The 22,079-nt window shown below is 64.5% G+C and overlaps 2 protein-coding genes across 2 annotated transcripts; one reads left to right on the top strand and one right to left on the bottom strand.

Annotated features, from left to right (window-relative positions):
* On the top strand, positions 1 to 18,296 carry PCSK7 (proprotein convertase subtilisin/kexin type 7). The gene is made up of 16 exons (XM_080567648.1): positions 1 to 142; positions 856 to 1,350; positions 1,724 to 1,858; positions 2,303 to 2,468; positions 4,445 to 4,535; positions 5,021 to 5,075; positions 6,647 to 6,785; positions 7,580 to 7,680; positions 11,849 to 12,016; positions 13,098 to 13,205; positions 14,181 to 14,283; positions 15,775 to 15,931; positions 16,064 to 16,158; positions 16,390 to 16,483; positions 16,803 to 16,920; positions 17,119 to 18,296. Exons 2-16 carry the CDS (start codon positions 868 to 870, stop codon positions 17,527 to 17,529), a joined length of 2,424 nt encoding a protein of 807 aa, XP_080423774.1. The 5' UTR covers positions 1 to 142; positions 856 to 867; the 3' UTR covers positions 17,530 to 18,296.
* A 295-nt stretch (positions 18,297 to 18,591) lies between these two features.
* TAGLN (transgelin) lies at positions 18,592 to 21,996 on the bottom strand. Its single transcript, XM_080567659.1, has 5 exons — positions 21,842 to 21,996; positions 19,995 to 20,194; positions 19,731 to 19,908; positions 19,537 to 19,639; positions 18,592 to 19,260 (listed from the first exon to the last, which is right to left on the bottom strand). Exons 2-5 carry the CDS (start codon positions 20,172 to 20,174, stop codon positions 19,119 to 19,121), a joined length of 603 nt encoding a protein of 200 aa, XP_080423785.1. The 5' UTR covers positions 20,175 to 20,194; positions 21,842 to 21,996; the 3' UTR covers positions 18,592 to 19,118.
* Positions 21,997 to 22,079: the final 83 nt, after the last annotated feature.

The raw sequence follows: 22,079 nt of genomic DNA, 5'->3' as shown, positions 1-22,079 counted from the left end.
CCGCCCCTTCCGCCGCCGGCGCCGGCGGGGCAGCGGTGGAGCGGCGGCCGCCCTCTGGCGGAGCGGAGGCCGGGCGGGGCTGTCAGCGGCCGCGGGCACCGGCAGCGGAGCGGCACCGGCGGCCGCCGCCGGCCCATGCCCGGTGAGCGGGGACCGGCGGGGACCGGCGGCCCTCCTACCGCCCCCCCCCCCGGTACCAGCGCCGTCCGTCCCGCTGGGGCCGCCGCAGGCTCCCGGCCGGCCACGCCGCCGCGGACTTTGGCCCCGGGCCTGGGAGCGAGCGGGGAGGAGGGCGGAGGGCTCGGGGCCGGCGGGAGCCCGACACCGGGACACCGGGACACCGGGCCGGGGGGGGCGGGAGGCCGGGGGGGGGGGGGGGCGAGGTGACCGCCGTGAGGTGCGGGGGGGGAGCCCCGGGGAGGCGGTGGCGGCGGCGGGCAGGGGGCTCGGTGCGACCCCCGGGGCCCGCAGGAGGCAGCGGGGTGCGGGCGGCGGGGCGCTTCCCGCAGGGTTTGTCCCGGGGGAGCCGGGTGCCGGCGGTTTCTGTTCGGCTTTCTGCGGCGCGGGCTGGGCCCTGGCGGCAGGAGGAAGCTGCGGGTGCTCCCCGGGGGACAGCCGGGGCGCGGGGGGACCCTGACGGCCCCGCCACGCAAGGCCCGAGCACAGCCCGGGGAACCGGCGGCTCTCCCCGTGCTGCCTCACCGGGAGGGCCCCGAGGCCTGGCGGCGCAGGGTCCGTGCCCGCACCGTGCGCTGCCGCTGTCCTGGGAGGGGATTGGGGGGTCGGCGGCGAACCCCGGGCTCCTGGGGAGCCGTGGCTGAGCCTCTCACCGTCTGTTTGCTTTGCTCTTTGCAGCCTGCCTGTCTGATGCCGCATCGGAAGCGGAGGGCGCCGCTATGGAGTGCCGGGATGGAGGCCACGCGCTGTATCCACACGTGCCTTTGGCTGAGCGCAGCCTGGATCCCCTTCGTGCTGCCGCACGGACTCGCCTCCGGCACAGAGCTCGCTGCCGGCGCTGACGGCCGGGGCACGGCGCACGGGCACGGCAAGCTGGCGTGGGCTGTCAGCCTGGACGTGCCGGAGGAGGAACTGGAGCAGCAGGCAGAAGAGCTGGCCCGGACTGCGGGGCTGGTGAACATGGGCCGCATCGGGGAGCTCAAGGGCCATTACCTCTTCGCCTACCAGCCCGACAGCCACACGACGCCCGAACACGAAGCAATAAGGAGATCGGTGGACACTTTGTTTGCACAGCATGACAGCGTGCGGTGGCATTCGGAACAGAAGCTTCTGAAACGCTCCAAACGCAGCCTGCACTTTAATGATCCCAAATACCCCCAGCAGTGGCATCTGGTGAGTGGTTTTCCTGCTCCAGTCTCGCCAGCGATCTCGGGCCCTTTGTGTGGTTACAAGCGAGCTGTCACGTGGTGGGCAAAGCAGTGACTATCTCTCCTCGCAGCCAGGAGGAAGCAGGCCGAGAGCTCGCCCTGCCCTCCTCGTGCTCGCCATGATAACGGGAGGAGGCAGCATCCTGCCCAGTGCTGGCCACGCGCTGGGAGCACTCTGCCTAGTGGCCTGCGCGAACCTTTAGTGACCGTCACTCCCAGCCTTGCCCTGGTCCCGTGCTTCGTAGCCAGAGCGCACGAAAGGTCTCGGAGCCCCTGTCCTCGGGGCAGACCCGCTGCCCTGCTCGTGCTCTGCTCTCACTGTCCTTTCTGGTGCTTAGAACAACCGCAAGAGCCCCGGGAAGGACATCAACGTCACCGGCGTGTGGGAGCGGAACGTGACGGGGCGCGGCGTGACGGTGGTGGTGGTGGACGACGGTGTGGAGCACACCATCAAAGACATACAGCCAAATTACGTGAGTGCCGGTTCTACCAAGGGACGGGGCGAGGGACAGATGGACAGCAGGCGGCTGGGCGCGGGGACACAACTCACCCAGGCCTCCAGTGTGCGAGAGCTCAGCAGAGCCTGGCCCACGATGTTGCCCTAGGCTTGGCCAGGGGCTTTGCACCCGAGCTGCAGGGTTACCGGCACTTGTATTCCCGTGCTCCCCTGGTAGGTGGCTGCTTGGATGTGGGAGCTGGCTTCCTCCTGACCCACTGCAGCTGCTAAAGCTGCCTCTGTCGGTCCCTTTCCCACAGCACTAGGTAGTCCTCTTGAGCTGCAGCCCTGTGTAGCAGCACTCTCTACGTTCCTGTGACCTCCAGGTCGCGTTTCAGGCCTCACAGAGTGCCCTTAAGTTCTGCTTTTCCAGAAGAGAGAAGAACAGGTCCCTGAGCTGTGACTGTGGTTCTGTTTTCAGAGCCCAGAAGGCAGCTATGACTTGAACTCCAACGACCCCGACCCTATGCCTCACCCTGACGAGGAGAACGGCAACCACCACGGGACCCGCTGCGCGGGGGAGATCGCCGCCGTGCCCAACAACAGCTTTTGCACGGTGGGGGTTGCCTACGGGAGCCGCATCGCAGGTACGTGCCCACGACAGCGCCCCGACGTGCTGAGCTGACGCCTCGCTCCTCTCCTCTCCTCCCCTGTGCCGCCCAGCACGGCTCCTGGGAGGGGTGGCTGGCACAGGCGGCTCTGAATCAGCCAGCGCCTTGCCCAGACTGGTTTGTCCCTCCGAGGGAGGGACCTGCATCTGCCTCAGCTCCTCTGACTGACAGAGCAGGATAGGTGCGTGCTGGGGGGCTCCCAAATCCTCCCAGCGTCGCCTGCCCGCCCCTAGAGCTTGCAGCAGCTGCACATCCCCGCCACACAGCTGAAGCCAAGCGAATGTGCAGCGATGCAAACGTGTGCCCGCACCGGTGCAGAGCTGCAGGCTGTCTGCAGGCACCAGGGAAGCAGATTTTTCCCAATTCCCCGTGCTCCCCGGGCCTGCGGTCTCGATCCAGCCTTGTGCAGAGGGTGATGCAGGGTGCGAAGGGCCCTGCGCCGTCCTGTGCGAAGCCAGGGGACGTGCTGCCGTGGCCTTGGCTGCCTCCGGAGCTCCGACTCCGCTTTGCAGAGGGAGGTGAGGTGTCTGCCTGGCAGGACGTGTCCTTGGCAGGGCAGGGGACAGCGCTGCGGACGTGATTCTCTCCGCACCCGGCAGGTGGTGCCACGGTCCCTGTGATGGGCCCAGCCCCGAGAGACGGCCGGGCTGGGGCGCAGGGTGGGCCCCGGGGTGCCAGGAGGGTGCTGGGGGCCTGGGGCTCCCCCGGGGCACCGAGGGCAGCTCCACACCCCTGCCCTGCCCTGCCCGCCGCTCTCCTCGTGGGGCGCTTCCTGAGCAGCCGCCCGGGTCCCTGCGCAGTCCCTGGGCTCCAGCCCGCTGGGGAGGCTGCGGATGGAGGCTGCAGGTGACACCGGGCTGGCGGGAGGGGGGACGAGCTCACGGTTTAACCGCAGCACTGGCAGTGCAGGAGCAGGGAGGGTTTAGCCCAGGCTATTGAGGCGGGACGCGGCGTTTCTTTTGGGCTTCGGCTCTCCAAACGCGCGCCTGGCCCTGCAGGGCGACGCAGCGTGGCAGCCGCGAGCTCTGGGACGGGGAGACGTGAGCTCTGGGCTGGGACAGGGAGACGTGCCACGGCAGCGAGGAACTGCTGCAGCCAGCACAGCACCAGCCGGGGCAGGCAGAGCCAGCTCGTCCCTGGCGGGGCCGCGCGGCTCCTCCACGGGGCAAGGCTCGGATGCGACAGGGAAAAGCCGCGCGCCGCGCCAGGCGAGAGCGGGGATGGGTGGGCGGTTGTGCTGTTTATAAATAGGCTTAATTGAGCTGTGTGCCTGCCTTCCATTCGTAACGTTCTTTGCCAGCCGAAACTGTGATGCAAAACTGTAATTATTATGGGTTTGGGTCATGGAAAACTCAGCATCGAGCCTTCGTTTGCACTTCTGTAGCCCCCAGGTGGGGTTGCCCTCCTGGTCTGAGCGCAGCGGTTGGGGTGTCCTCATCTCTTGAGCCCTTTCCTCAGCAGTCAAGCGTGCCACCCATCCCGGAGCGATGCCTGGCCGTTTGGTGACCCGGATGGGGAATTGCAATGGCTCCAGGCAGGGACCAGCTCTGAAGAGCAGCACCGTAACTGAGGGTGGGATGTGAAAAAGCCCTTGGGGGGCAGTGCTCTGGGCATGGGGACTTGGGAGCACATGGAAGTGAGCCCAACCAGCGTTCAGGTGTCCTGTCCCCCCTCACCAGCTTGGTCCTGGCCGTGGGACTGGACAACTCGCTTAGCAGAAAAGCCGTGTCTGGCAGAGGATGTGGAGCTGAGCGTGAGGATGTGTCTGCAGCCCCCAGACCCTGGCTGAAATCTCCCCCCACAGACTGCTCTCTGCTTGTAGCTCCAGTCCTGGTTCGGTCAGGCTGGGAGAGCGAGTGTCCCTCCTGTGAACCCGCCGAGGAATTTGTGCGCACTGTTTGCACAGCTTGCTTTGATCCACTTCAGCCACGTCCATTGTCCTCTGTCTGCAGGCATCCGAGTGCTGGATGGGCCCCTCACCGACAGCATGGAGGCCATCGCCTTCAACAAGCATTATCAGATCAACGACATCTACAGCTGCAGGTGAGCCAGGCCACACCGGTACCCAGCAAAATGCTGCACGCCCTGCTTTGCCTGGGGAGAGGGTCACGGTTGGTGGCTGACTGCTCCCACCAGCTCCTCCAGTTAGTCAGGAGGCACCAGAACCAGTTGCCACCTTTCGGTGCCGTGCCTGGCAGGCACGCAGCCGGGCTGCGAGCTGGCAGCTCCGTGCTTCACGGCACCAAGCAGCCGCCTGCTCCCCTTGGGCAGGGCTGCGAGGGCTGGCTCGGTGCCTGCCTTCGCCCTGCACTCGGTTTCTCGGGGTCTTTGTGCAGCTGGACCTCGAGAGGCTGCAGCCAGGTGCCTGAGGTGGGGTGCTCTTTGTAGCTGCTCTTAGGAGCAATGCCCTTGTAAGCCTCCTGTGGGCATTATTGCAACACCTCGTTGCTCATTCTAAGGGCAAGCCTCCACGGGAGGAAGCGTTGCTGTTTGTGACTCGTGTTACACCGTGGTGTCTCTCTTTGCAGCTGGGGTCCAGACGACGATGGGAAAACCGTGGATGGCCCCCATCAGCTGGGAAAGGTACAGAGCAGCTCCAGCAGCACCAGTTGCCCCTGGCCTGGCCCTCCAGCGCTTGTGGTTCCTTCCCTGCCTGAACAGGCCGGGAGGGGTGTTGCTGCGTCTGTTTGCTCCCATCGCTGCCAGCGGAGGTGTTGCACCTCGCTGTGTGGTAGGGAGAGGTGACGTTGCTGCGGGAGGGCGGTGTTCAGGCACTATTAGATGAGCTTTCCAAGCAGAGGCTCGTTCCAGCAGGAACGTGCTATTTCGCAACCTGTGGTATTATTCTGGCACCTTTTGCAACCCAAGGGACGCTCTGCTCAGGAGACCAAGCATTCCCCGTGCTAAGAATCACCTGCAGAGTACAGCCAGCCTGCCTGTGCATGGCTCCTGCTGCCCAGGTCCCGCAGCGAGGGGACTCACTGGAGGGAGCCCCAAAACTGACTCCGCGTTGCTCATGGGATGCGCTTCTGCTTGATTTCTCTTTTGCTCGGCAGCCTCCTGCTGTACTTTTCTAACCAGGAGAGAGCTGCTCTGTGCTGTGCAGAGCAGTGCTGACAACTGAGGTATCAGTTCAAGGTGACGAATGGTTTCCAGTCCTGCAATTCATTCCCTTCCTGAATGCAGAAACAGCTCTAAGAAGCTCTGGGACACAGAGCAGAAGCAAAGCTTGCTTTGCAGCAGCAGAGAGCCCCTTCACTCTGGAATTGGCTTTCCTGGCCAATGCACAACGTGCCTTCACCCCCCGAAGATGGGCGGAGGAGGAGGGTTGGGTTCCAGCAGGGTGCTTTCTATCTTGTCCATCAGACACGTGTCTTTCCTCGAGGCAGGAATGACATCTGTGCAAGGTGTCAGCCTGAAAATGGGCTTCCCAAGCGGGGCTGATGTCATTGTGTTTCTCAGTAAAGGCAAAGCCCCGGTGCATGTCAGGGCTGAGGCCTTGCAGAGGGGCACCAGGCACGCGTAGGCCGTCTGTGTCAGCAGGAAGGCATCGGTGCTGCAGAAAAGCCAGTCCCAGAGTGAACCCTGGGAGCTGGGAGGGGTGGGCATGCTGTGTTTCTTCTGGAGTTCAAAATCTGGTCAGTCTTTGTGCTGTGATTGCCTGGAAGGTTGTTTTCCCTTTTCCTCTTTTTTATTTTTAATGCAGAATCCACTCAAAATTATAGTAAACTCTAGATGAACAGTTCCCCAGCCCAGATGTTGGCCGCATCTCTCCCTTTGTTCGGCTCGCTCAGGAATCCCAGCGTCTGGTCGGGGCTGTAGCAGCCGCAGCTCCCTGCCTCCGCTGGCGGGGTGGAACACAGCCTGGAGGGGCTGCGGCTGCCCCCGCTGTCACCCCGAGCACTTGGCAGGGCTGGTTGTTGAAATTTCTGAGTGTGCTTTTTGGTTGCCGGCTGGAGATGCCAGGACACAGCTGTGCAGCACGTCCTGTGCCTGTGGGGCAGCGAGGTCTGGGGCAGCCCGCTCCTCCCGCGGCTCCCGGCCGCCTGTGCCAGCCGTGCCTCCTGGCAGAAACCCTCAGCGGGTGCCGGGGGGAGCCAGGGGAAGGGAGAACCTCTGTTCCTGTCCCAACCGTGGCCCTTTCTTCTCCGCAGGCCGCCCTGCAGCACGGCGTGATCGCAGGTCGCAGGGGGTTTGGGAGCATTTTCGTAGTGGCCAGCGGCAATGGGGGGCAGCACAGCGACAACTGCAACTACGATGGTTATGCCAACTCCATCTACACCGTCACAATAGGTGAGTGTGTGGGTCTTCTGTCCTGCTCCTTCCCAACGCGGAGAACTGAAATCGTCTCGAAAGTGCAGAACCTGCCCAGCTGGGGGCTGGCTGGGTAGTGGGAATATGTAGGAAACCCTCCTCTGGGAATGAACGTGGCACTGTGCAGAGGTGCTGGGCTGCCGTCCTCAAGTCTGCAGTTTTCTTTTGAGCTACAGAGCAAGAGGAGCCCAAAGAAATCGTTGCCTGCATTCAGGCATCCGTCGCTGAGGCTGTGACAGACACGCTGCTGTGTTCAGGGAATGGCCTGAGATACAGCACTCCTGTTACGTGTGATAGAACAGAAACATCTAATCCATTTTCTTGGGGACAGAAGCTACATGGGGGGTAGAAAATCTGTTTAGTATTTAGGCCGGTGAAGGGTTGTTTTTTGTGGCTGCCTTTCCTGTAGATCTTCCGGCCATGAAGAATACAGCCTTGGGTCTGGTTTCCCTGCCCCGCTCGCAGCAGCGGGCCTTGTCAGGGCTCTGTCTCTGCCGGCAGTGCTTGCGCTGAAAGCAACCCCAGCGCTCCGAAAGCCTTACCAAGGGTCAGCTGTGCTCACAGAGCTGGGCTGGGGCGAGGACCGCAGGGCTCGCACACCGCTGTCTTGGGAAGGGAAGAGCCCACCCGCAAGTAGAGACTGTGGTAGCAGGTGGGGGAGCCTGTGGAAAAGGCACAGGTAGCAGGACAGGTCCCCAGGGGCTCGTCACCGTGCAGTTCCTGCAGTTAGGTGAGACTGGCTCCGTATGGTCACTGCCTTTGCTCTTCCCCAGGCGCAGTGGACGAGATGGGCTCCATGCCGTTCTATGCCGAGGAGTGTGCCTCCATGTTAGCCGTGACCTTCAGCGGTGGGGACAAGATGATGAGGAGCATCGTGAGTAGCACGCGAGGCGCACGTCCTCCCCTCTGCTCTGCCTGCCTCGCCTGGCCGCGGGGCTGTAACAGCCCGGTGCAGACAAGGGACGAGGCTCTGTGTCTGCTGAGTGCCGCACAGCGGCCTTAGGCTCGTCGTGGGCTTCTCTGTAAGGCAGGGAATGAACACGCTTTTTATCTGGGCCCTACATAAGCAGTGCTCTGAGAGGCAGGTTCCTATTTCTGGCTGTTCCCGATGTCGTCGCTGCCTGCCAGCAGGTAACCCGCAGTGCAGCGACCCTCTCCCGGCAGGGGTGTTCCTGGGCACGCCGTGTGCCTGGCTCCAAATGCAGGTCCCGGCTGTGAGGTCTGCCTCTGAGTGCAGGCAGGACGTCAGACCGAAAGGGACGGGGATTGCACACCCCTATCTCCCTGCCCTGCGCTGCTGGGAACTGCAGCGAGACATCCTGTGGGACAGGGGCCACTTGGGTGACCCCCGAGAAATTCCTCTGCGCTGCGTCCCTGGGAGTGGCGTCTGGGGAGCTGCCCTGCTGACAGCCAGCAGGAGACAATCCCATCCGTGTGTGCCCCATGTACACAGCAAGGATGGGGCTGCAACGAGGCTCCTGTGCCACCGTGGGCTCTGAAGGGCAGGGGGGCTCTGTGGGGGCTCCCCCCAGGCAGCCCCGTCACCCCCACAGAGGGCCAGGAGCAGCATCGGGCTCTTTAAACTACTTGGCCACAGCTCTTCCCTCTTCTGGCACGTGGGCCTCTCCCAGCTGATTTTTTCCTGAATATTTTTATCAGCTTTTCCTTTTTTTGCCAAAAAATGACTTCTTGTCAACAAAATGTCCTTTTTTTCCCCGAGCCAAGCAGCCGAGCCTGTTTCCACCAGCCCCAGGCCTGACCCTGGGTGTTCCTCCCTCGGTGGTGGTGCCCACGGCGGGCTCTCAGCCTAACCAGCCCCTGCGGCTGGGTGCTGCCCCTGGCCCCGGGTGCCGCCAGGGTCTGCGGAGCCCAGGCCACCGAGGGGCATCCCATTCCCAGGCAGGACAGATGAGGGATGGTCTCGTGAGCAGGGAATTGTGGCCGTGGCTCCGTGCCTGGTAGAAGAGGCGCCGACTGCAGACCTGTCAGACAGGCTGCTCCGCGTGCTGGGTGAACCAGGGGAACGGGGAGAGCCTGGGACAGAGACACGCCGGGGAACAGGGAGAGCCTGGCTTTCTCAGCCGTCTGCGTAAGGCTCAGCAGGCTCTCGTGCAGCTCCTCTTGTCCGGGACCACGGTAAAAATCAGTCCCAAACCGGAGCACGGCACAACCTGCCCACAGCAATGGCTCAGCTCGTGCAGCGGGGAAAGCGAAACCCAGAACGGAGCTAATTTTTTGTTTCAGAAATACCTGCAGTCATCCCAAGCTGGTTTGGAAACTTGACACTAGGAAACAAGGCGGCGGCAGCCAAGAAAGGGCTGTGCTCCCACCAGGAGTTGCTGGGCTCTCATTAGGAGTTACGAGTCTTTGGTTTCACGTCCATCTTCCCACAGCCTGCTCCTGTAGAAGTAGCCTTGGAGGTCTCAGACGTGCTTTCATTTCGAACGCTGCAGTAACGTGGGAGCTGCTGTTCCAGCAGGGCTCCAGAATGAGGGGCTGTGCGTGGCCTAGGAACAGTTTATGCCAGAGCGTCATCCTTTTTCTTTGCACTAATGTGATCCGTCCTTTATGAGCTCCTTTCATGTTAAATCTTACACACCCCTTTCTGGACGAGAGCCTCCTGCTCCGAAGCGCCTGCTGGTAGCTGTGCTTTAGGGATGGCAGAGTTAACTTCTCCGCAGCCGTCTGCTGGGCTTTTTCCTTCTACCAGACTATAAACTTTGTATGGTTTCCTTAATGGGAAGAATTTAATACAGCTTCTGGCACAAGCTGCATTTCCTACTGAAAGTTTGTGCTGCCCAGGGTGTTCTCTGTCGGACGTGCAGTGTCCGAGCGCAAGCTGAAGTCGTTAGCAGCTGACAGAACGGTACGGCGTCAAACACGGGAGGCCACAAAAACCACAGCTCTTGGCAGGGCAGGGTGTCTCCCACTGAGAGCAGAGGGAGACGGACACTCGCCTCTTTTGAGGCTCTGTGCGCTCCCGCAGCCCCGTACGGTCCCTCTGCAGAGCCCCAGTCGTGCTGGGGCGACGCCGTGGTCGGCGGAGAAGGTGAGCCATGGGCACAGCTGAAATTCAGAACCCTCCTGGAAGGTCCCGAACAGAAACTGCCTTGAGTTTCTCCCGGAGCTGCTTAGTTCAGGCCCAGCTCCTTTCTCTCTCCAAAGGAAGCTGTCTGCTTTCCTCGTTTCATGGCTGTGATGTGTTGTTGGTGAAACAAGGGTCTCCCGGGAGTGTTTGTGGGGAGCTTGGGCTCCCTATAGGCGGTGCCTCCCTCAAGCAGCAGTGGCTCATCCAAAGTGATATTTTGGTCCTAACTGCAGCATTTGTGTCGGGTGCGTGGTGCCCGCCCCTGACCCGGTGCTGCTTTTGGTGCGTGGGCAGCAGAGCTGAGAGGTGTCACCTCCAAAGGCCCCCAGGGATGAGACCTGAAACCGAAGCTTTTCTCTAGACCCGGCCCAGGCTCTGTGGCGCTGGGGCACCTCCGACGTGTGTCCGGGGGAGAAGTGGCACCCGTCCCTTGAAGCAGGGGCACGTTTGTGTTGCTCAGGTCCCTTCCTCACCGAGCTGCAGCCCAGCCCCAGCACAGGGACGAAGCTCTCAGCAGGGAAGCTGGGGCCTTTTCTTTCCCACCCCGGTACTGGTTTTTGCTCCATACCCGAGGCCTGGCTGGGAACTGCCTGGGAAACGTTTCAGGCTTTCCAGCAGCTAATCCCTGACCCCCTCCCCCTGCTGCTGCCCCGCTCTTGTTGTTGTTCTGCTCCAGGCTGAGGGAGGCTGACGGGATCTCTGGCTGCCCCTTCTGTCTCCGAGCCTGATCTCAGCAACCACAGAGAGAGGGAAAGCTCGCGTGCTGCAAATTCCTCCCTGCTGTCTGGGGGGAAGCTGCTGATGCGGCAGGGACGGCGGGGAGACAGGCGGATTGGCGGTGGTGTGTGCGGGCAGGGGGTTTACGACCACGTCCCTGCGTCCGTGCTGTGGAGGGGGAATCCTTGGGCATCCTGAGAGCTTCCTCTCTCATTTTGTGTGAAAGCCTTGCATGTGGGGGCTTGCCTGGAGGCAGCCTTGGGGTGCTGTGTTTGTACCGGGACACTGCAGGGTGCTCAGCACCCCGTGGGGCAGTGCGCTCCCCTACCCGGGCTGCCACGCTCCAACTCCTCCGGCATCCCTGCGCCAAACCCCGCGCTGCTCTCCCTGCTCAGAGGCTTCCCATCTGCTCACCTGAGGCGGGCAGCATTCAAACACTCCCCTGGCTGGGCTGGCTGCCCGGGAGGGCAGGGAGGTGCACTGCTGCTGCTCCCCCAGGACGGTCCTCTCAGCCCAGCAAAGGCAGCCCGAGGTGGAGAAGGTTTTCACCATCCTGAGCAAATAATAACCTGGGGCCCCTGGCAGCGCAGGAGGGGGGTGGTGGGGGAAGCCTGGTCCTAATGAGGACAACTGCTGACTCTGTTTTCTCCCCTCCCACTCCCAGTTTTCCGAGCCTCCTCATCATGTTTCCAGCCAGCCCTTGGGGGATCTTTTCCTCCTCTCCAGACTTGCGGTAGAGCAGCAGCAATTACATGAGCACTGCCGATGGTAATGCATGAGCAATAGATCAGCACTGCGGGGCTGTCAAGAAAACCTACCAGCTTGTGCACCGTCCTGCACACTGCTGGGGGGTGCTCATGCAGGAAATGAGGAGCCTTGCCTCCACGTAGCGTCCCCGGGCTGCGCTCACTCACAGGCTCTCCACCATCTGCCTTGTTCCCTGCCAGGAGGGCAGCTGCTGGCCCTCCTCCTGCACGGCGTGCTCACACTGCTCATTCCTTAGCTGCGGGCAGCGGCGGGGAGCCCCAGAACCCCCACCTCTGGCACTATTGGCATAGTTTGGGGGGCAGTGCTCTCCTCCCGGTGCCCCTCTGGAGCAGCCAGCACCGCCCTGTGCCCCCAGGGCTTTTGCTGGCCGTTGTTGCAGGCTGAGCGTGGGCTGCCCGGTTCCCAGCCCGGGCACACCAGCATGGCAAAGCGCGGCCCGACAGGAGGCCTCTCCCCTCTGTCTCCGAAGGTGACAACAGACTGGGATTTGCAGAAGGGCACGGGGTGCACGGAGGGCCACACGGGGACGTCGGCTGCGGCTCCTCTCGCCGCCGGGATGATCGCGCTGATGCTGCAGGTGCGGCCGTGCCTCACCTGGCGAGACGTCCAGCACATCATCGTCTTCACAGCCACCAAGGTGAGCGACTGGCCCTCCCTCCTGCTGCAGCTTCCCTGCGAGGATGCTGCGGGATGGCCGCGGTCCTGCCGCACATCTCTGTTTATGTCTGCCTGCCCCTCCATAAATCTCTCCGATGTCTGGCTCCCAGCAAATGGATTGCGTTCTCCCCTTGCCCCTCGTTCCTCCCAGGAATGCGGCAGAGGCATTTTCCGCTGTCATGATAACAAATGGGGTATTTGCTCCAGGAATGCCTCTGTCTGCCACTGTACAGGTCTGCCACGGGCTCACCGTGCCTGCCTGCAGACCTGGGGAGTGTACGTGAGCACGTGGTGTGCCCGGCCGTGCCAGACCCTGTGCAGTGGGAAGGCGAGGAGAGGAGCTCTGCCCTGCTCCGGCCTTGCCTTGTTTTCTCCAGAGAGTTGAGCTCTTGGAAACAGACATAACAGAGAGCTCAGCAGCAAACGCAGCCCCTGCTTTCGCTCAGCCCTGCCTGCTGCCCGGCTCCTGCTGACCCAGTGGAGCTCACAACGGAGAGGCAGAGTGGGAACTGGTCGGAGCTGTCTGATTCGGCCGGGGACAGGGCTTCTTCTGCACCCCCCTGGGGAGCAGGAATCTGTGTCCAGCTAATGCTGTACGTAAAAGAAAACACACTTTGGCACAGGGCAGCGTTTTCCACAACTGCAGGCAAGCACTGCCAGAGTATGACAACCTGATAAGTGATGGGACCCAGATCCATCCTGGCCAGAATCTTGTTGATTTAAAAGACTAGGTTCCTTCTCCCCGAGGCTTCTGCCATCCCACAGGCTGTGGCTTGGGTGGCATGGAGAAGGGAGCAGCTGGCATGTTTCAGAGCGGAGGCATTTGTGCCCTTTTGTGCTGCTTGATTTCCTTTCCGAGGAGCCGGGAAGCCTGTTTGTCCTGGGAGTTGTTTCAAACAAAGGTCAACCTGTTTCTTTCTAATAAGGCCATGTGGGTTTGCTTCCCTGCTGCTGCAGGAGATTTCTGAGCCACCTTCCCCTCAGGCCCAGTTCCTTCTGCTCTGGGTTTACAGGGCCGTGGGTGTCCCCCAAGGTAACGAGTGCCCTGCATTTCTTTCCAGTACGAGGATCGTCACGCGAAGTGGGACACCAACCAGGCTGGCTTCAGCCACAGCCATCAGCACGGCTTTGGCTTGCTGAACGCCTGGAGGCTGGTTAACGCTGCCAAGGTAATCCTGCCCCTGCCCCGTGCGTGCTCCGCAGGCTCCTAGGGCAGACCCGCAGCGGTGGCAGGGACAGTTCCTGTCCTGGCAGCACCGCGGGGTGACTCCTGCACTCCAGGCCCGCACTCGGGCTGTCCCCCTGCGGCCCTCACTACGAGGCTGCTTTTGGTATGAAGTAATGAGGCTGAAACCTGCCCCCGAGCTGCTGCTCTCTCACAACTATATATAGCCATGGGCGAGAGCCTTTGCTCGTGGGAGACAACAGCTCTGATTCATAGCTTGGGGAGGTTTGTCAGCAGCCCCAGCACCTTCCTCCCTGTGCACCGGGCTCCGGGGAGGGGATCGTGCCCTGAGGATCCAGCTGGCAGCATCCTGCCCCACGGCCTGCGGGGATGTGGTGTGGCGTGGTGAGATCCGGCAGGGACATCCCCACCTCCTGCTCCCTGTGCCACCAGCTGCCTGGAGAGCAGAGCACACCCCCTGGCACTCGGTCCTCACCCACACGCAGAGCGCCATGCTGTGTGCAGGGGTGCCGCCGGTTGCCAGCAATTCCCCCTCTTTCACGGGGATTTTCAGGCTGCTTGCTTTTCCCCCAGGGCTGTGGGTCCTGCCCCTCTGTGCTGCAACAAAACAGCTTCAAGAAATTGTTCAAAGCCGCTCAGGTGGCCGCAGAGACAAAACCACAGGTGCTGGTTTCGGAGAGTCCTGAGTCTCAGTCAGCACCTCCAGCCCCCAGGCAGTTGCTTTCCTTCCACTCTTAGACACGTGGGCGCCCCTCGCCAGCCCTGTGGTGCTTGCTGCAGCCCACGTCCACGTGTAGGAGGTGTGTTACTGCCAGGGGGTGTGTTACTGCCAGGAGGTGTGTTACTGCCAGGAGGTGTGTTACTGCCAGGAGGCTTGCAGGGGTGGTGGGAGATGAGGAGGTGGGCCTGCAGGGAGGGAGCGACCTCGTGCTAACTCCTCTTGCCTCTCACCTGGCAGATCTGGGAGTCCGTTCCCTACCTGGCCTCGTACGTGAGCCCTGCCCTGAAGGAGGGCAGGAGCATCCCGCTGCTGCCACAGGAGCTGGAGGCCACATGGAACGGTAAGAGCAGGCGTGCCACGCCACAGCCTGCGCTCGTGCACGCCGAGGCCCCAGAGCCAGCCAGCTGACGGCCTGGCAGGGCACACCACCGAGGGGTTAAGTGCCGGGCTGCCTGGGCTTTTCCTTCTCTCCTTCCGCTGCCCTTCCCCAGGGGACCCGTCCCTGGGTCTGCGCCCCCTGGATAAGCCCCGCCATGGACAGAGGAGCCAGAGGGCCCTAGCGCAGGGCCCGGCTGGGCAGCAGCCAGAGCCGTTCCTCGGGCTTTGTCCATGTTAGGTAATCTCCAGCTCCCGACTTGGCCGGCCGCTGTCCACATAAACAAGGCGATGCTCGGGCTGCTACCAGTGGGAAGGAGAGCCGGGCTCGGGGGCAGCCCGGCCCCGCACCAGGGCCCAGCTGGGGAGCTCCCGTCCCATCCTGGGGCCTCCGCACCCCTGGCTGCCCCCTGGCAGGGGTCTGGGGCTTGGCAGCACCCAAGCGCAGGGGTCCCTCAGGGAGGAGTTTGGAGCTCAGCAGGCCAGCGCCTCCCCGCAGATGGTCCTCTCCCTTCCCTCCTTGCTGGGAGGTGCTGGGCGGGTGCTGGCCACAGGCTTTCCCTCTGTCCTGCCCCTGCCCCGCATGGCAGCGGGCTAGACCCCTGGGCAGCACACAGCCACCCGGCTCCCCTGCAGGTACCAGCACTGCGGGACCCCCGGGGACAGAGGGGTGACACCCTGCTCCAGCCCTGAGGCAAGGGCTGGGGGTCAGGCAGCTCCTTTTGCCCTAAATGGAGCTGTGAGCTGACAGCTGGGCAGCAAAGCAGCCCTGGGAAGAGGCAGAAAAGGCAGTTTGGAGGAGTATGTGCAGGGGAATGTGCGGCCGGGTGCACTGCTGTCCCCCAGGTACCTGGCCCAGAGTTATCCCTTCCCCATGCAGCCCCGGGAAGCGCCAGGAAGGGGCTGCCCCATCCTGGGGTGCTCCTGCCTGGGGGGAGGCCGGGGAGCGCCCACCTGCACCCACCTGCTGCGTGGCCAGGGCTGCCGGGAGGGGCCGCGGGCTGCCATCTGCTCCGCGCCATGCCAGGGCTTCCCCTGCTATAATTAGCAGCTCTGGGGCTGAGCGTCTGCGGAGCTGTGAATGGTTTGGGACCGGCACGTCAAGTCCGGCCACCAGGTTTCTCATCCCAGACCTCTCCCCAAACCCGGCTCCTGTGTCGCTGCGGTTCGGGGCAGCCTCTGGGGTTGCCGAAAGCTTGCGCAAACGCAGGGTGGGATGGTCTGGTGAGGGACGAGGAATTATTTCACTGCAGTGGCCAAAGTGCTCTGCGTGGGCTGCTGAGCTGTGCGGGGTGTGACTGCCCCGGCTCCTGCCGCTTGGCTCCCCCGGCACACACACACACGGGGGCAGCCGGGAGGAGGCAGCAGTTTGTGTCCTGTTAAGTGGCACGGCAGCACCTCGGGGCCGGCTGGCAGCAGCCACCAGCCTCGGCCAACCCTGCCTCCCCTTTCCCAGTCAGCGCCGCCGACCTGGAGCTCTCCGGTATGAGAACCCTGGAGCACGTGGCAGTCACCGTCACCATCACACACCCCCGCCGCGGCAACCTGGAGATCAGGCTCTTCTGCCCCAGCGGCATGATGTCCCTGATAGGAACCACCCGGAGCATGGACTCGTAAGCGCCGGGGGGGCAGGGACTGCGGGGCAGGGCACCCAGCAGCCCCGAGCAGCAGGGCCGAGGCACGTGCCCGGCCTCGCAGCTCAGGCTGCGTTACGCTCAGGGGGTTCTTCCTCCCCCCTCTGGCAGGGATCCCAACGGCTTCGCTGACTGGACCTTCTCCACAGTGCGGTGCTGGGGCGAGGAGGCACGGGGCACCTACAGGCTGGTCATCAGGGACACCGGTGAGTCCTGCCGCTGGGGGTGGTGGCAGCGAGGTCAGGCTGGGTCTGGGAGCGGCGGAGGTGGGAGCATCCCCTCCCGGAGCTGCTGGGTATGCCCTCGTACCCCTGCGCCTGGCTCCTGCCGTGCCCTGGGGAGCTGCCAGCCCGGCACCTGGGCTGCTTGCTGCGGGTTAGCCTGACGCAGTGCCAGGTGGAAGAGTTCCCCACTGGTGCAACCTGTTTCTTCTCCAGGAGATGAGAGCCTGAGGCCTGGGACCTTGAAGCAGTGGCAGCTGACCTTGTACGGCTCCTCCTGGTCCCCAGCGGAGATGAAGGAGCGGCAGAGGTAGGAGACCACAGCCCCGTCTTGGTGGGGAGCAGGAGCTGGCAGGCTAGGGGACGTTACAGAGGTCTCTGAGCCGGAGCTGTCACGGCGAGGTGATGGCAGGGTGAGGAAGAGGGGCTGCGGCCCCGCAGCTGGCACCTCGCACAGGGCTGCCCTCAATAGGTGGCAGAGGGGGGCCTTGGGCTGCACAAAACAGCTCCGTTGCAGAGCTGGCAACCCCCAGTGGTGTGAAAGGCGCTCCGGAGCCTTCACGGGCGTTTGGGATCCTCCCTGGTACAGCCAAACCTGCGGGACCCTCACTGGCGCCTCTGTCCTGCAGGCTGCTGGAAGAAGCCATGAGCGGGCAGTACCTGAACAGCAACTTCTCCCTGCCCTGCCCTCCGGGGCTGGAGATCCCCGAGGAGCAGCACTACACCGTCACGGCCAACACGCTCAAGGTGAGCCTGCTGGGGCTGGGGAGAGGCACGGGGCGCACGAAGCAGGGGTACCCACCCTCTGCAGGAGTCACTGGGGAAGGGGAAACCCGCGTCTCTGATCCTACTGGCACTGCGTCCTCTCCCCCTGGAGGCGCAGGGTGACAGGGCAGAGCTGGGGGGTAGTTGAGGCTGTTTCTCAAGGGGCTTCCTCCTCCACAGACCCTCCTGCTGTTGGGATGCTTTGCTGTGTTCTGGACTTTCTACTACATGCTGGAGGTGTGCCTGACCAGGAACAACGTGGGCTTTGACCTGAGCTGCAGCGGCTCCACCACCTGCAAATGGTACCAGCAGGGCGGGAAGCACAGAGCCCTCGAGAACGGCCTGGAGATGGAGTCTGTGCCGCTCTACAGGGAGAAGGAAGCCGAGGATGTCGAGATGGAGTGCGAGCAGCTGGAGCCTGCCCAGGAGGGCGGGGGGGAGGAGGGGTCCTGGACCCCCACCCACCCCAAGCCTCCCACCAGCAGCAGAGCTGCCGGCTTCCACGAGGCAGCCCCCGCCGCAGCAGGGTACCTCAGCCGGGAGGCAGCAGCTGAGCTCCTCTCGGAGGGCAGGGAGCACCAGGCGTGCTAGCTGGGGCTGGGGGCTTGGGCTGCGTCCCCCCCCCTCGGTACGTCCTTCCTGAGCGTGGGCAGCAGAGACTTCCTGAGCCCCCAGGGACCATTGCCGCTGCGTCCTGCGAAAAGGGGTGTTGGAAGTGGCTCAGACAAGGAGAAAGTCTGCTGGCAGTGGAAGGGGAGCTTTCCTTTCCCTTGCTCTGGAAAACAAAGCAAGCCTTAAGCCCGTTCCTAGAGGAGCTTGCTCCCTGTCCCCTGTGCTCTGACCCCGCCACCCCGTCCTCTCCGGCAAGCACACGAGCAGGCGTACGCTTGGGGGGGGCAGAAGGCAGCGGGGCTTCCTCCATCGTCCTTCCCAGAGGCTGCAGGCAGTAAACGCAACCCCGAGGGTGCTGGGTGCTGCCTCCCCCACACCCCCGTTCCCACATGCTGCAGGGAGGGCGGAGGGCCGGGGATGTCCCTGCTTGGGGAGTCGCTTCGGGGGACACGAGAGCACCCCTGGCAGTGTTGTGGCAGCGCGAGCTCGCTGTGGCTGCTGCCCCCCCCAGTCTGCGTCCTGCCGCTCGCTGGGGCACGAGGGGAGCGCCAAGGCTGTGCGCGGTGCCTGGCTTGGGCTGGGGAGGGAGGCTCGAGTTGCTCTGGCAGCGGCTCGTCTGCGAGCAGGGCTGGTTTGTTCACGTGTCTTTGGGTTCGCTGGTTTATTTTTTTAAAGTTGGGGGTTTGTTTTTTAAACAGCAAAGTCCTTTTGTGTAGCTTTCCAAATAAAGTCTTCTAAAAACCCTCCTCTCCCCGAGCCGTGACTCCTCTGCCCTCCCAGCGCTTGCTCGCTTTGGGAACCCGAGACACCGAGTGCCCAGGGCTGGGGGGATGCTCTGCTGGGGGCCAGGGCTGCTCCTGGCAAGGGCCGGAGGGGTTGGAAGGAGGAACGGCAGCGGCTTGGGGTGGGGAGGGCTGAGCCCCCCCCCCGGTCTGCACCATCCACGTCTCCGGGGCTTCGGCTTTCCTGGCGCGCCCGCAGGCCGTGCCCGCGGGACCGGGCGCGAGGCGGCGGGCAGGAGGAAACCTCGGCACGCGGCGCTAGATGAATAACCTTTTAATTTTGACAAAAACGAAGTACAAAACCGAGGCCAATTTTCTTTTCTCCCCATTCGCAAGGATCTCTGCGAGAGTGGCGCTTGGCTGGTGCGGGGTGACGGGCGGGCAGGGTGGCTCCGGGTGCTGGGGCGCGCGCCCTCCCCGGGGAAGGGCCACGGGGCACCCGCGGGTGCCCGCGAGCGCGGCTGGGCGCAGGGGGGATGGGACCAGCTGGCGGCGGGGCTCGCAGGAGTGAAGCGGGGAGCGTGCGAGGTCGGAGAGGAGAGGAGGAGAGGAGAGGCCGCCCGGGAGCGGGAGCCGGAGCGAGCGCGGCGGGGCACAGCTGGGCTGCGGCTCGGTGCCGGTCGCGGCGCCGGAGGGGTCGTTTGGGCTGGCTGGCTTTTGGTTTTAAATAAATACCAATCGGTGGGGGGCGGCTGGAGTCGCCGGCGCCCCAGCAGCTGCGGCACGCGGGGCTGGAGGGAGCGAAGACGGAGGTCCTGGCTGGGGCTGGGGGAGGCGGGGGGCTGCCTAGCTGATGATCTGCCGGGGCCGGCCGTAGCTCATCCCCGCCTGTGATGCGCCCTTGTTGCTCCCCATCTGTAAGCCGATGACGTTCTTGCCCTCCTTCAGCTGGCTCTCGGTGAACTCCCGCTTGTGCTCCTGCGCCTTCCTGCGGGGCGGAGGGAGAGGCCATGCGGCACCCGCCCCCCCCCCCCCCCCCCCCCCCGGCTGCCGGATCCTTGGATCCTCGCCCTGGCATTGGAATTCCCCCCATTCCCCTCCCCAGGGCCGTAGCCCCAGCCCTCTGCTCCCTGGGGCACCCAAGAAGGGACCGAAACCTCCCGGGGCTGCCGCTGGGCAGCGGGAAGGGGACGGCGCCAGCCCCAGCTGGGTCTGGGGGGGAGCTGGCAGGCAGGGGGCCGGGGCGCAAGGGTCCCCCACTTACTTCATGAACCAGTTGGGGTCCCCGTGGTAGTTCCCGTCGTTCTTGGTCACCGCCAGGCTCCCCAGGGCCATCAGCGTCCTCTGCACCGCCGCCATGTCCTTGGCTGCCGAAGGACAGCAGAGTGAGCGCTGGCGTGGTGCTGGCAGCCCCGGGCCCCTCGTAGCCCCCCGCCCGCAGCCCCCCGCCCAGCACACCTTCAAAGAGGTCGACGGTCTGGAAGATGTCTGTCTTCACCACGCCGTAGTCCTCGGCCGCCTTGAGGAACTGGGAGATCTGCTCCATCTGCTTGAAGACCATGGTGGGGGGGCTGTCGGGGATCTTGACGGGCTTGGAGCCGTCGGGGTAGAGGCTGTTCACCAGCCGGCTGAGGACCTGCGGGCAGAGGGAGGCTGAGCTCGCCGCACAGCGCCGCACAGCGCCGCACAGCGCCGCTCCCACCCGTCCGGCCCCGCACTTACGATGCCGTTCTTCAGCCAGACCTGGAAGCCCAGGCGGCCCCGGTCGGGACGGCCCACGCTGGCCCCGCACTGCGCCACGATCCACTCCACCAGGCGGTCCTCCAGCTCGTCGTCATACTTCTTCTCGATCTTGGACTGGACGTCCCTGCTCATGCCGTACGCCGGGCCCTTGTTGGCCATGACTGCGGCGGGCGGGAGACCTGGGGCAGGAGTGGGGGCGCGTGAGGCTGCGGGGGTGCTGCCTCCCCCTCGCCCGGCACAGGGCACCCCGTGGCATCCACCTCCTGCTCTCCCCGTGCCAAGCAGGGGCTGTTCGACGCCAAACGGCACATCCAGAGGTGAGCACACGGCCGTGATCCTTGCAGTGTGCCCAGACAGACGGGTCCCATCCCGGCAGAGGTGCTTTGTCCCCGCTCTCCAGCTCAGGGTGCGCAGCAGAGCTGCCTCATCCCCAGCCCTGCCTGCTCAGCCACCAGCGGGTCCCAAGGGTGCCAACGTCCCTGGCATCGGGCAGCCAGTGGCCGTGGTGCGCCTGGAGCAGCCACACTGCCCGGAAAGTGCCCGGGAAGGAACCGGCATGGCTGGAGAGCGGAGGGCTCTGGGCAGCAGGGCTGGGTGCCTGGGGCACAGCGGGGTGCCGTGGGGTGGCCACGGCTCTCCGTGTCCCCGTGCCCGTGCCAGGAGGCCAGTCCCCAGGAGCCGTGCCCGTGCCCTTGTAAGGACATGGTGCGGGCAGGGACGGTGGTGGCCGGGGCGGGCAGCGCTGGAGGGTGCCAGGAAGGGTGCCAGCGGGGAGAGGCGGTGGGGAGCCGGCAGCCAAGCCCCCCGCTGAGGCGGCCTCACTCCTCCCCACACAGCTCCTGGTTGGGTTTGAGCCAGCCGAGTGCCGGGGCTGAGCTGTGGAGGAGCTGCAAACCCGCGTCCCCTGAGCTCCCCGGCCACCAGCTCGCCCCGCGCACCGGGCAGATGCAGCCCGGCTCCGGCAGCACAGCCCCGGGATGCGGCAGGGCTGGGTGCGGGTAACGCCGAGCCTGGCTGCTGCCAGCGGGGCGGGGAGCCCCCAGCCCCGGGGTTCAGGCAGCAGTGCTGCATGAGTCCCCCGACGGGCTGTGCCCAGCCCCGGGCACGTCCCCGATGCCGCAGGCAGCACCGCTCGGCCATCACAGCTCGCCTGGCCACGGGGCACTGACCGCCAGCCCGTGCCCACCTCCTGCCCTCATCCCCCCCGCACTGGGCTGTGCCCCTTCCCGCAGGAACTGGGGGCTGGGGCTGCTCCGAGTGCTCCCCGAGTGCCCCAGGGCTGGGCAGAGCCAGAGCCCACCACAGCTCTGCTCCCGTGAGCCGCGGAGCCCCTTGGCGACGCGGTGCTGAGGACCAGGGGCAGCAGCGCACCCTGGGCAGCGTCCCCAGCCCATGGAACTGCGTCCCTCCCCGTGGGAGCGGGACCCTGATCCGGGGAGCAGCATCCTCGTCCTGGGGAGCAGCATCCCAATTTGGGGAGCAGCATCCCAATCTAGAGAGCAGCATCCCAATTTGGGGAGCAGCATCCCAATCCAGAGAGCAGCATCCCAATTTGGGGAGCAGCATCCCAATCCAGAGAGCAGCATCCCAGTCCAGGGAGCACAATCCCAATCCGGGGAGCAGCAATCCCATCCCAGGGAGCAGGACCCAATCCGGGGAGCACAACCCCATCCCAGCGAGCAGCATCCCAATCTGGGGAGCACGATCCCATCCCGGGGAGCAGGACCACATCCCGGGGAGCAGCACCCCCATGTCCCAGGGGCTGGCACCCCGAGCGGGGCACCCTCCGTGCCTGCCACCCCCCCCCCCCCAGCAGCAGGACTCACGAGCGGCTGCTGACGGAGGCGAGGGGCGATGCTCAGCGCGGGAGCCGGCGCTCTGCACAGTTAGGAGGCCGACGCCGAGCTAAAAGGCCGGTGCCGGGACAGTGATGTCAGCCAGCCCGCGGCCAGCCCCCCATCCCTCCCTCGCGGGGCGCGCCAGCCCCGCAGCGCACCCTGACTCCAGCCCAGGCACCATATTTGGGGAAAGACTCCGAAAAGCGGTGACTAAGGCCCGTGCCGG

The sequence above is a fragment of the Anser brachyrhynchus genome (assembly GCF_964034855.1).
Source record: "Anser brachyrhynchus genome assembly, chromosome: 25".
NCBI classification, from domain to species: domain Eukaryota; kingdom Metazoa; phylum Chordata; class Aves; order Anseriformes; family Anatidae; genus Anser; species Anser brachyrhynchus.
This window is presented reverse-complemented; position numbering and strand designations above follow the sequence as displayed.

Coding starts and splice junctions, on each gene's coding strand:
- PCSK7 (XM_080567648.1), top strand. CDS start 868: ATGCCGCATCGGAAGCGGAGGGCGCCGCTATGGAGTGCCGGGATGGAG. Junction 1,859..2,302: donor AAGACATACAGCCAAATTAC/GTGAGTGCCGGT, acceptor TTCTGTTTTCAG/AGCCCAGAAGGCAGCTATGA. Junction 16,159..16,389: donor GCTGGTCATCAGGGACACCG/GTGAGTCCTGCC, acceptor TTTCTTCTCCAG/GAGATGAGAGCCTGAGGCCT.
- TAGLN (XM_080567659.1), bottom strand. CDS start 20,174: ATGGCCAACAAGGGCCCGGCGTACGGCATGAGCAGGGACGTCCAGTCC. Junction 19,909..19,994: donor TCTGGCTGAAGAACGGCATC/GTAAGTGCGGGG, acceptor CTCTGCCCGCAG/GTCCTCAGCCGGCTGGTGAA. Junction 19,640..19,730: donor GACCGTCGACCTCTTTGAAG/GTGTGCTGGGCG, acceptor GTCCTTCGGCAG/CCAAGGACATGGCGGCGGTG.